This window comes from Ursus americanus, chromosome 24 (assembly GCF_024610735.1).
Source record: "Ursus americanus isolate L20-20 chromosome 24, mUrsAme1.1.p, whole genome shotgun sequence".
NCBI classification, from domain to species: domain Eukaryota; kingdom Metazoa; phylum Chordata; class Mammalia; order Carnivora; family Ursidae; genus Ursus; species Ursus americanus.
Window position 1 is genome coordinate 41,866,824 of NC_142150.1, and position 11,531 is coordinate 41,878,354.

Consider the following 11,531-nt stretch of genomic DNA (forward strand, 5'->3'; position numbering starts at 1 on the left):
CTAGAGGGGAGAGGGAGAGTCTTAAGCAGACTCCATGCTCAGCACAGAACCCCATGTGGCGCTCAATCTCATGACTCTGAGATAACCACCTGAGCCGAAACCAAGAGTCAGATGCTAACCGATTGCACCACCCAGGTGCCCCATGGTCTTCCTGTTTCTAATTTGACTTTAAGCCACTCCTTTGACAGAATAATCTAAAATACAAAATTAACAATACATCCCCAATGCTTATTAAAGTTCTTCACTTATTTTCGACAGATAAAAATCCATTTCTGTCTTCTGATCCCTTCAGATTCATCTCCTAGCCCCCCCCCCATTTTGCATTTCATATGGGATATAAATTAATGCCTTTGGGTTTTTGCATCTTTCTACCTGGAATTCCTTTCCCTTGTTGGTCTGGCCTATTTCTCTTCATCCTTTAAAACCCAGCTCAGACATCTTCTCAGGGAAACCTTTCTTCACCTCTAGGGATGGTTAGTAGCTTCTTTCTCTGTTCTATCCCTGGGCTTTGTACACACTTCTGCATCCCTCCCAGCATTTGTGAGCTTCACCCAGGAACAGCTCTTTGAGCTACATTCCCAGGACCTGCTCAGAAAGAATCTATGGGTACAAACTCATTTTAAATTTGCACAAGTCCATCAGTTAATAGTAGGGAGAATGCCAGTGGGCACTGCTCAATGCACCATGAGCTACGAGGAGAGGCGAGGCTGGCTTTCGGGCAGGGGGATCACAGCTTGGCAGGGAGGGAGGAGCTGGATAGTGCAGCCTCCAGAGAAATCTGAGCAGTGAATGAGTGGGCGCGAGCCCAAGTAGGACTGAAACCATTCTGCTGCCTCAGCCTGAAATGCCCAGATTTTGATCTGGACAGACCTGATTGAAAGGAATTTGAGGTGGGAGGGCTAAGAGCCGGACCTGTTCCTCCCTTTCCCCCGCACCAAGGGCCTTTCTAGCACAGGGCCGTGGGCGCAAGGTAAGGGGTCTTATTTTCGCCCAGGGACCAGCGGGCAAGTGGAAAACAAGAGGCTCAAGAGGGGCAGCCTCCGGCAGGGCAGGAAAGAGACGCGAGCCTTCCACCCTGCCAGGTCCCCGAGACAGTCAGAGGCCGCCGCATGCCGCACGAAGCCCACAGACGCCTCCCTGACGCCTTGCGGGAGCAGGGCGAGCCCTGGGGGCGGCCTAGAGGTAACCGGGCGAGGGCCGCGCAGGGGAGGGCGCAGCCAGAAGGCGGAGACGGCCGCTGTCGATGGGTCCTCACTCCGGGCTGCCTTTCCTCCCGCAGGACTCGCTCTGGCAGCAAGAGGTCTCCAATCTATCCGAGTGGCTGAGCCCCGGCCCTGAGCCCTAAGCTGGGGTGCCCCCCCAACCCCCGTGCTTCCATGCCTGCCGGGCAGCTGTTGGGGCCGCGTGTTGTCTGTTGTTCAATAAACCTGCTCTACGCGCGCAGCTTCTGCTTAAGCGTTGGGGGCAAGGCCAGGGGCGGGACGCCCGCGCTGCCGGATGACGTCACCGGCGCTTCCGGCAGGCGCGGGTCGGGCGGCTGCGGGATCGCGTCACTGGTGCGCGCCGCGGGTCCGGGCGCGATGGCGGCGCTGGGCGGGGATGGGCTGCGCCTGCTGTCGGTGTCACGGCCGGAGCGGCAGCCCGAGTCGGCGGCTCTGGGCGGTCCAGGCCCTGGGCTGTGCTGCTGGGTGTCAGTGTTCTCCTGTCTCAGCCTTGCCTGCTCCTACGTGGGCAGCCTCTACGTCTGGAAGAGTGAGCTGCCCAGGTGCGGGGGCTGCGCGCGCGGCCGGAACCCGCGCTTCCGCGAGGCGGGGCTGTGGGCGGAGCTTGGGTGAACCGGGGGCGGGGCCGCGCTGCGCAGAGGAGGCTGTGGGTCCCCAGAACTTACTGTTCCCTCCGTAGGGACCACCCTGCCGTCATCAAGAGGCGCTTCACTAGCGTCTTGGTGGTGTCCAGTCTCTCGCCCCTCTGCGTGCTACTCTGGAGAGAACTCACAGGCATCCAGGTGCGAAGGAGGCGGGGCAGAGGGCAAGGCGGGGAGGGTCTCCAGGGTCTTTAGGGGAGAGAGAGCAAGACTGATGCCTCCTTTCCTGTGGCTCAGCCAGGCACATCCCTGCTCACCCTGATGGGCTTCAGGCTGGAGGGCATTTTCCCAGCAGCACTGCTGCCCCTGCTGCTGACCATGGTGAGTGCTCTTGTATTTTTCTGTTATAGCGTGACGTTCCTTTCCTTGGCCTTTTTTCCTTATCTTCATTGTGTCCATCTTTTGGTTGATGGGCAACAGAAATTCTGAGATGGTCCTTGGCCCTCGGGTATGCTTGGGTAGGAAATCCTGGCTGAGAACAGGAGGCTCAATCAAAGTCTCATGAGGCCTTTTCTGAGCAAGAGTAATGGATTTTGGCTTAAGCCTTTCCTTTGATCGCCCGTTTCTCTGTCCCCAGATCCTTTTCCTGGGCCCACTGATGCAACTTTCTATGGATTGCCCATGTGATCTGGCAGATGGGTTGAAGGTTGTCTTAGGTGAGTCCTTAGGGTTGAGGGGAAAAGTAGGCACAGGCAGCCCAGCTCAGTGGAGAAAGGGATTAGGTGGGCTTGTGGTGGGACTTGGACATGAGATGTAGATGTTCTCTGTTTCTTTATCAGTAAAATGGGAACATGTAGCAGATGGCCTGTAAGAGTTGGTTTCTGACATCCGAGGAGGCCCCTAGGAAGCCCCAGCAGTACTTGTATGTGGACTAAAGAACGTTGTTCTTCCTAACATTTGGCTTCTTCAAATCAGAGCTGGTCTTGAGTTCTGATTTTGATGTTTCCAGAACTTACTACCAGGATATCCTGCCTCAGCTACTAATACTTGTCCTTTCAGTCCTCTTGAAACATTGTTTTATACTGGGTGTGATAACAAAGCTTGACCCTTACCTGTTCCTCAGGAGTATTGATGCCTAACCTGAGTTTGGCCAGGGAAAGGTTGTGGAAGAGGGGCCCCTGGGGCCTCTAGGATCTCTTTGTTCAATAGCTAATCACTAATTCCTGGTCCTGAATTCCCTCCCTAGCCCCTCGTTCCTGGGCCCGCTGCCTCACAGACATGCGTTGGCTGCGGAACCAAGTGATTGCGCCCCTGACAGAAGAACTGGTATTTCGGGCCTGCATGCTGCCCATGTTAGCACCATGCACGGGCCTGGGCCCCGCCGTGTTCACCTGCCCACTCTTCTTTGGAGTTGGTGAGTTTGTCTAACCTGGTCCTGTTAAGATGTTCCCAGCATGGGAGCCAAAAATGGGGCTTGGAGCAAGGGTGCAGCCTATAAGGCAGTCGTAGAGGAATGTGACGTGGTTCTTGCCTTCCTCCCAGCCCATTTTCACCACATTTTTGAGCAGCTTCGTTTCCGCCAGAGCAGCGTGGGGAGCATCTTCTTATCTGCAGGTGAGTCCTAGAAAGCTTGCCTGGGGCAATCCTGGGTTGGGGTGTGTAAGGGTGTCCCTGATAGCCATTCTGGAGGAAGACTTGGGACAGAGGGTTGTAGTATTAGAAGGGCCCCTGGCCATGGGAGTTGGGGTGTAGAGGACAGCTATAGGTCCTGGGGCAGGCAGCCAGTGCCCTCAGGGGGACGGGGATGTCTCTGGCTGATGGGCATGCAGTGCTGGGGCAGGAAGAACATGCAGGTGTCGTCACTCGAGGCCTCCCCGTCTCCAGCGTTCCAGTTCTCCTACACAGCTGTCTTCGGTGCCTACACTGCTTTCCTCTTCATCCGCACAGGTTGGTCCTCAGTCTCTCATGGGTCGTTCCCCCCCCTGGGGGGGGCTCAGGGGCCCACAGGAGTGGGTGGGAGAATGGGAATGTTGTGTTTGTTGTAGGAGTGACAAGTTTCTTCCACTGTGGTCTCTGAGACAGGCAGAGCCAGGGCTTTCATTCTGGTGAGGTCTGAGAGGTGGAAGGGAGCAGAGGCCATGTGGTGTGTGGGCGGTCACCGATCTCCTATTTCAGGGATGTGGGTGATTAGCCCTGGAAGGGCCCTGGGAGGTGGTGGGGATGCTCCAAGAACTGCTCTGTCTCCCCTCCCTAGGACACCTGATTGGGCCGGTCCTTTGCCACTCCTTCTGCAATTACATGGGCTTTCCTGCCGTGTGTGCAGCCCTGGAGCATCCGCAGAGGCGGCCCCTGCTGGCAGGCTATGCTCTGGGTGTGGGACTCTTCCTGCTTCTGCTCCAGCCCCTCACGGACCCCAAGCTCTACGGCAGCCTTCCCCTTTGTGTGCTTTTGGAGCGAGCAGGGGACTCAGAGGCTCCCCTGTGCTCCTGACCCATGCTCCTATGAACTCTCATGGGCTCCCCAGCCCCTCCCCATCAAGGGGTACTGCAGGGGAGGAGCTGGCTGGGGTCCCCGAGATCTCAGGAATTTTTGTAGGGGATTGAAGCCAGAGCTAGTTGAATCCCAGGGACCAAGAGAAAGGAGCAGATATCCAAAGGGTGCAGCCCCTCTCCAAAGGAGGTTGAGGAGCAGCTGGGAGTGAGGGGACGAGGGGCAGGTCCCAGGAGCCGTGCACTCCCTTCCTCACTTTGGACTGCTGCTTTTCTGAGCTCCTCTGCCCCCCTCTGCCTCTGAAAAGCTGCTTGGGGGTGGAATTTACAAAATCCCTCCCCCTCAACTTCCCAGGGTTTTCTCATTGTCTTTTTGCATCAGGACTTTGTATTGAGATATTAAAGAGATTTAACTTGGGTAACACGGCTTTGGACCTTTGGGAATCAATCTATTTGGGGTCTTATGAGTGTGCCCACCACTTTTCTTGACTACTTTGAACACTAACCTCTGGGCAGTTCAGCCTGGTAGGCACAGTTCCCTGAAGTAAAGGACAGGATGGGGTCCTCTGGCTGCCTTGGGTCTGTAGCTTCCACCTTTCTTAGCCATGCCCCAGGTCCTAGCACAGGTGGACCTGGGACTGCAGATGCCACGTGTGAACTCAGCTCAGCCTAGGGCCTGTTGGCTCCCAGAATCAGGGAATGGAACTTAGGGCCCTGACCCCAGTGATGGAGCCTCCAACCTGTGTCCCGCGACAGGGTAGAGGGTTGACTGTGGGCGCTCCACCAGGACCTCCCCAAAATTTACCAACCTCACCTTACACAAGGGAGAATAAACAGGTTCAAAATGGGAGAGGAACCAGCTCAGGGTCACCTGGGAGTAGAGGCTTTTCTGGCGTGGACCTCTGCCACTGTGCTGCTAGTCTGGTCCCTAAAAGAATTTAGAACAAAGACTGCAACCCTAAGAGCAGCAAGGGCCCTGCTGAGCAACACTGGAACTCAAGGTTCTTTCTTAGAACTTTCTAGTGTTCTATCTATAGCCCTTCCTCTTGTTTTTCGAATGGTTTTCATTCCCCTGCCCCAGGGAATTTAACTTTTAAAAGAATATTGTGTTTTGAGGTCTCACTCTAGACTAGAGGAGGTTGTCCCAAGTTCCATCCCGAGGCTGGTGGCTGAAAGGAGACGGGTGTGCAGTCACTCCCCAGGGCACCCCCAGTTTGGCTGAGACTACACTACATTCACCTGGATCTAAAGTCTGTCGTCATAATCACATACCTACCTTGCTGTGGAAAGCTCTCCTGTCTTCTGGCCTGTGTAGCAGCTGTGGGGGAGGCACAGAGGGTGAGCACAGCCCTGTTTTAGAGGGCACCTTTGGGCTCTTGGGGTCCAAAGAGGAAACCCAAAACCACCCCCCAAATAAGGTTGTACCCCAAGAGCACTGGGCTCGCAGGGTGCTGGGAGTGTACTGCCTGCCTGGTCCCCTGGAAATTGGGGTGTGCCCACATCTGGGCTGTGCTCTACCCCTTCCTCATGCTCCTGCTCAGGAACTGCCCAGCGCCCCCATTTCACTTCCCCTTTGGGGGCTGGGGGCGGGCAGCAGTGCAGTGATGCAGGCAGGGTTGCTGTCCCCCTGCGGGTGAGGGATTCTCCAGAGAGCTTGGCTATGGGAATGGGCAGGATGAGATCCTGAGACTCAATCCAGTAGTCCTAACCTCCCACTAAAATCCTCACCTACAGGTTCCCATATCCAGGGGTTTTGCCCACCTCCTAGAACTCGGTGCCTGTTTGCATCCAGTCCTTAACTGATGGGGTGGGAGGTTGGCCCTGGGTTTGGAAGTAAAGCAGTGTGGTTGGGAAGCAAGTTCACGGACAGCTTGGATCTGAGCCCTCTGCCTCTTATTAGCTCTGGGGTCCTAGATGAGTTATTTAATCTTCCTAGGACTCCATTTCTCTTTACATAAAATGGGGGATTGATTCACTGTGTTAATGGGTGTTCAGTGCTTAGAACAGCACCCCTCTACCCAAGTTCTAAGTAAACTAATCCTGTTTGGGGTGTGTATACCATAGGCACTCCACAGTGGCTGAAACCAAGGCTACTATTCTCCCTACCCTCCAAGGAGGAAGACACAACCGACCTGCCCCTGCCATGGGGAGTCCCGACAGACAGCCCTGTCCCTCCACTGAGTGGCGCCCACTGGGGAAGGCGGGGTGCTGCACAGGACCCGGCATGGAGGGCAGTGGAAGCCAGTTTTATTGAGCAAAGTTCTCAGGACCTGGAGCCTAAGTCTCCTCCCAGGAGACAGGACCCCTAAACCTGCGCCTCTGGGTCTTAGGCCCACCTACACCACCACCTGTAGTCTCCAACAAGGAGAGGACCCTTATTTGGCAAGAGATGACTATGTGAGCAGCTGTCCAGCAGGGAAAGGACAGATGGCTGGAGGAAGGGAATGTGCCACAGCAGGCAGTGTGTCTCCTGCCACAAGCAGCTGACAGGAGCTCCAGGGCTAGGCCTTTCTGCCCTCGGGCACTGGCTGGCCTGGGCCTGCCCTGGCAGCGCAGTGTCTATGGAAGGCTTGGGGTGGGGATGGCCAGGCTGCCAATCTGGGGCAAGATCACTCAATCTCCAGGATGAGGTCATCGCCCTCCAGTGTCATGTCTGTGGTTACGTGCACCTTGCGGACAGTGCCCTCCATGGGTGAAGTCACCACAGTCTCCATCTTCATGGCACTAAGCACACAGAGGGGCTGGCCCTTGGCCACCTTAGCCCCAGCTGCCACCTTGATGTCTATCACCTTCCCAGGCATGGGTGCCCCGATCTGGCCCTTCACATCCTTCAGGGCCTTGGGGTGGAAGTGCATCTCCTGCAGGCAGGGCAGAAGGGAGAAGACATGAGGCCCAGGCCCGACCCATCCCCACCGCCTGGCTGGCCCTGGAGGGACTGTACCTTCATGGCCTGAGTGTCCTTGACCAGAATGGACCGCAGCTGTCCGTTGAGCTCAAAGAAGACCTGCCTCTGGCCAGCCCGGTTCAGGTCACTTATGGCAAGGGCTTTGATGTGCAGTGTCTTGCCCCGCTCCAGCTCCACCTGCAGGGAGGGCACGGAGGCTCAGAGCTGGGGGGTGGGGGACAACAGAACACACAAGTCTGGGTAGAGCAGCTGCCCGACCCAGTCCCAGGCAAATCCCCCAACCCTGGGTCTCAGTTCCTTGCTTGTGAGGCGGGGTGACAGCCAAGCCAAAGCCTAGAGCTCTAGATGTGGTGGTGCCCTTAAGGATGCAGGGGCAGGGGTGCTGGGGTGGAGTGCAGATAGGTGCCAGAGCCACTGACCTCAAACTCCTCTGCAATTTTGGGTCCCTGCAGGAAGAGGCGGGTACTGAGGCTATCCAGGGGGCCAAAGGTAGCAGTGAAGTCCTTGAAGTGGGCAAAGACGTCTGGATATATGGCCGCTGAGAGCACATCCTCTGGGGTCACCTCCTCCCCATGCCGCTCTATGAGCTCCTTCTCCAGCATCTGCAGATCCAGTGGAGGGAGGGAGGCGCCAGGCCGCCCCTCCACCCTTGGCAGGTCCTTTAGCACCTGGGGAGCAAAGTGGAGGGTCAAGCCTGATGTCTGCACCCAACCTCCACCCTCACACTGTGCTGGGCCTTCCTACCTTAGAGCGAAGGGGCTCAGGGAACCCCCCGTGGGGAACACCAATGTAGCCCTGCAGGAACTCTACCACAGAGCGGGGGAAGGACAGTTCTTCTGCCTGGGCTTCAGCCTCTGCCCGGCTCAGCCCATTCTGCACCATGAACTGGGCCAGGTCCCCCACGATCTTGGAGGACGGTGTCACCTGAGAAGAAAAGCCCCTGGGTTACGATGCTTGGCATCTTATGGAGGCCCAGAGGCAGGGATAAGAGCACTGGGCCTAGCTCACCTTGATGAGGTCGCCCAGCATCTGGTTGGCCTCCACATAGGCCTTCTTGACCTCCTTGAACTTGGAGCCAAGCCCCATGCTGTGTGCCTGGAAGTGCAGGTTGGTGTACTGGCCCCCTGGGATCTCGTTCTCGTAGACGTCCGAATTGCCAGACTTCATGGTGGCTGTGCAGTCAAAGGCCGCATACAATCCCCGGGCCCCCTCCCAGTACTCACTGTAGTCAAACACACGCTCCAGGGGCACCCCTGCAGGGAGGCCAGGAGAATACACTAAGCTCCCAGGTGCTCCTCCCAGGACCCCAGAGCCAGCTCAGGTCCCGTCTCAGATGTGGGTGATGAAGGCAAGGTCAGGAAACAGCTGGATTCTAACACAGGCCAGACTCCACTAGGACTGCTAAGGGCCACAGCTGTGAGGGGAGTGGCCACGGACTCCCACGGTTCCTACCTGTGTCCAGGGGAGTCCTTCGGGTGCAGGCCACCAGGGCCCCCATGCTGGGCTGTGATGTCATCCCGGACATGGAGTCAGCCGCCACATCTACCACGTCAGCCCCAGCCTGGGCACAGGCCAACATAGCTGCCACACCCGCTCCTGATGTGTCGTGGGTGTGGATGTGCAGTGGGAGGTCAGGGAATCGGTCCCTGAGGGAGCTGACCAGCATGGTGCAGGCCATGGGCTTTAGCAGCCCTGCCATGTCCTGGCGCAAGAAGGAAAGAGAAAGGCGGTAAGGAAGGGGGCATGATGAGGGGGGGACGTGGGGCTGGGGGGAGATGGGTGAGGAGCTGGAGGAGTCCTGCGGTGGGGCGGGGCCGGCACCTTGATGCACAGGATGTGGGTGCCGGCTCGCACCAGCTCTTCAGCCAAGTCCATGTAGTACTGCAGCGAGTACTTGGTGCGGCTGGGGTCAGCCACGTCACCGGTGTAGGAGATGGCGGCCTCCACCACACCACCGGCACTGCCCGCGGCCTCCATGCCCAGCAGCAGATTGGGCATGTAGTTGAGGGAGTCGAAGACCCGGAAGACGTCCATGCCGTTCTCCTTGGCTACCTCACAGAACCTGAGCGGGTAGGAGAGCCCAAGGGTCAATCCCATCTCACTCCTCCCTGCACATCCCTCTCTGGCTCTGGCCTGGCAGGGGGAGTGGCACCCAAAGAGCCAGTGTGGGGGGCCGCCCGGGTGTGGCCGAGGCCTTCTCTGGGGCAGCCTGGGCTGCAGCAGAGCTGTCCTGCCCGTCGATCTGTACAGTGCAGTTCAGTCTGCCCAGGTCAGAAGAATCAGCTGGAGATTCTCCGCAAGAGTGACAGTCTGAGGGAGAAAAGGCACTGAACGAAGGAGTCCTGAGGCTTCCACTGCCCCCATGAGTCAGAGGTCCTTCCCGTTCTCCAACTATGACTCTGCACTCCACGAAACTGCCAGAGAGCAGCCTTGCTGGGTGCAGCTACGAGGCTCGGTGTCCCGCCCTCTGCGGGGAGCACAGGCCATTGCAGTGTGGCCCGGCCCCCGCTGGGCCACGCGGTACAGCGTCTGCCCACCCGACCCCAGGCTCACTTGAAGACCACGTTGTCGGGGTAGTTGGTGTAGCCCACAGCGTTGGCCCCCCGCAGTAGCATCTGGAATGGGATGTTGGGGATGAGCTCCCGGAGCTCCTGCAGCCGCCGCCAGGGACACTCATACAGGAAGCGCATGGCAACATCAAACGTGGCTCCTGCACAGGGACCAAGAGGCCCAGGTCAGCCCCTCCATCCCCTGGGACTCCAGCACACCTCGCAGCTCTGCGGCCCGAGCCTGCAGCCCTCACCCTGTCCCGCGCGTCTTCAGGATCCCTCACACTCCTGCCCCAGCCCTTGCAGACTTCTCCCTTTGCTGCTCTCCCAGTGCAGCTGAGGGTCAGTGTCCGCTGGGCCCCCTTTCACAGCCCTGCCGCCAGTTCTCTGTGCTGTCACGAACAGGCTGGTGTTCCTCCCTGACCTTGGGCTACCAGGGTCTCAGCTCTGTGAGGCAAGCCCAGAGTGGGCACCAGTCACTGCTGAACGGATGAACACCATGCCTTGTTCACCTCTCACCGGTTTCCTCAATGTTAACATCTCTAGCTTCTGGAATGGCCGGTGGCCAGGTGCCGTCCCACATTCCAGCCCTCCTCCAGCCTACCTCCCCAGTTCTCTATGCTGAAGAGCTTGCTGAAGTTGTGGGCAACATAGGGGGCAATCTTTTTGAGATCGTGGGTTCGCACACGCGTGGCCAGCAGTGACTGGTGGGCATCCCTGAAGGTCGTGTCCATCAGCAGCAGCCCCTGGTGGTTCCGCACAGCTCGAGCAAAGCCCTCGGGCCCCTCCCGCAGCAGGATGTCTCTGAAACCGTCCGGGGGTGGGCCTAGGGCAGACCTGGGCATTAGCATCCCTTCAGGCAGCAACCTCCTCTTTGTGTCCCCGAGTTGGCAGAATGAATCTCACCTACCTATGGGCACTGCAGGGACAACAGGGTCCGTAGGGCTGGGGCTGGCCTTGACGGGGATTGGGGTGGTTGGGCCGTTCACCATGACATGACCTAGGGAGAGAGTGAGTAGTGGGATCAGGACAGGGTGGGGAGGGTCCAAGTTGAGGGCAGAAGTGCAGTGGATGGGCCTGGGGAGGAGGGGTTTCTCCAGGACCCCTAGTCTTCTCCAAAGCTAGGGCCTCCCGGGTCCAGGCAGTGGGGACCTACTGAGGGCCACATGGACAGAAAAGGGGGCATCTCTAAGATCAGCGGCAAGGAAGGCGGGCAAGGTGGGAAGGTGAAGCAGAGGAGGAGGGTGCAGGACCACCACGAGGGCAGGGATAGTGGGTGCTAGGAAGCTCTTCTAGGCAGGAGCTGGGAGCAAGGCATCTGGGAGGGGAGAGCAGGGCGGTGTCGGGGCCGGACCGAGGTAGTGCAGCAGCTTCTGAGCCCGGTTCTGCGCAGGCCGCAGCTGGAACAGGTCTGGGTTCTCATCGATGAACTGGGTGTCCACGGTGCCTGCCAGGAACTGCTGGTTATTGAGCACGTTCTGCAGGAAGGGGATGTTGGTCTGCAGGACAGAGGTGGGTGGGAAGGTGTCACTGTGTAGCATGGACGGGGAAAGAGGAGGCTGAAAGTGCCACCCTACGTCAGCATAGCTCCCCATGTTCCCCAGGATACTAGGCAGAGGTCTGGGGCCTCCCTGCGGAACGACATTTCCCCGTCTCCTCACCAACCCCCTATCCTGGCAGAGTCCCCTAAGTTGTTAGGGGGCTGAGCCCACTTCCCCCCGTCTTGCTCGCCCCAGAGCATGTGCTGAATCACCTCCTCCTTCCTCAGGGATCTGGAAGTAAGC

General features: G+C 58.1%; 3 protein-coding genes across 12 annotated transcripts in view; 2 read left to right on the forward strand and 1 right to left on the reverse strand.

The window, feature by feature from the left end:
* Positions 1-1,405, forward strand: part of TOP6BL (TOP6B like initiator of meiotic double strand breaks) — a 98,192-nt gene extending 96,787 nt beyond the window's left edge. The window contains exons 15-16 of the mRNA XM_087855066.1: positions 995-1,182; positions 1,280-1,405. Coding sequence (XP_087711192.1) covers positions 995-1,182; positions 1,280-1,345 — 254 coding nt within the window. The 3' untranslated portion in view covers positions 1,346-1,405. The remainder of the gene's footprint in view (positions 1-994; positions 1,183-1,279) is intronic.
* RCE1 (Ras converting CAAX endopeptidase 1) lies at positions 1,350-4,715 on the forward strand. Of its 5 annotated transcripts, none has more exons than XM_087855065.1 (8): positions 1,350-1,765; positions 1,903-2,005; positions 2,102-2,185; positions 2,442-2,520; positions 3,051-3,218; positions 3,347-3,418; positions 3,645-3,751; positions 4,059-4,198. In XM_087855065.1, exons 1-8 carry the CDS (start codon positions 1,377-1,379, stop codon positions 4,065-4,067), a joined length of 1,011 nt encoding a protein of 336 aa, XP_087711191.1. In that variant the 5' UTR covers positions 1,350-1,376; the 3' UTR covers positions 4,068-4,198. The 5 variants fall into 5 exon arrangements, with proteins under 5 accessions (XP_087711191.1, XP_087711188.1, XP_087711189.1 ...); XM_087855062.1 differs by having other exon boundaries at positions 1,351-1,765; positions 3,634-3,751; positions 4,059-4,715; XM_087855063.1 differs by having other exon boundaries at positions 1,351-1,765; positions 3,673-3,751; positions 4,059-4,715.
* A 1,803-nt stretch (positions 4,716-6,518) lies between these two features.
* Positions 6,519-11,531, reverse strand: part of PC (pyruvate carboxylase) — a 94,267-nt gene continuing 89,254 nt past the window's right edge. For all 6 annotated transcript variants that reach the window (XM_045775784.2, XM_087855061.1, XM_045775786.2 and 3 more), the window contains 11 exons: positions 11,102-11,246; positions 10,658-10,747; positions 10,352-10,573; positions 9,752-9,908; positions 9,020-9,260; positions 8,651-8,900; positions 8,207-8,451; positions 7,943-8,122; positions 7,618-7,866; positions 7,235-7,375; positions 6,519-7,151 (listed from right to left, as the gene is read on the reverse strand). In XM_045775784.2, the coding sequence (XP_045631740.1) occupies positions 6,903-7,151; positions 7,235-7,375; positions 7,618-7,866; positions 7,943-8,122; positions 8,207-8,451; positions 8,651-8,900; positions 9,020-9,260; positions 9,752-9,908; positions 10,352-10,573; positions 10,658-10,747; positions 11,102-11,246 (2,169 nt within the window). In that variant the 3' untranslated portion in view covers positions 6,519-6,902. The remainder of the gene's footprint in view (positions 7,152-7,234; positions 7,376-7,617; positions 7,867-7,942; positions 8,123-8,206; positions 8,452-8,650; positions 8,901-9,019; positions 9,261-9,751; positions 9,909-10,351; positions 10,574-10,657; positions 10,748-11,101; positions 11,247-11,531) is intronic.

Excerpts from the sequence above, each read along its gene's own strand:
- RCE1 (XM_087855062.1), top strand. The coding sequence starts at position 1,377 with ATGCCTGCCGGGCAGCTGTTGGGGCCGCGTGTTGTCTGTTGTTCAATA. Across the intron at positions 1,766-1,902 it reads TGGAAGAGTGAGCTGCCCAG|GGACCACCCTGCCGTCATCA; the intron begins GTGCGGGGGCTG and ends TTCCCTCCGTAG. Across the intron at positions 3,752-4,058 it reads TTTCCTCTTCATCCGCACAG|GACACCTGATTGGGCCGGTC; the intron begins GTTGGTCCTCAG and ends TCCCCTCCCTAG.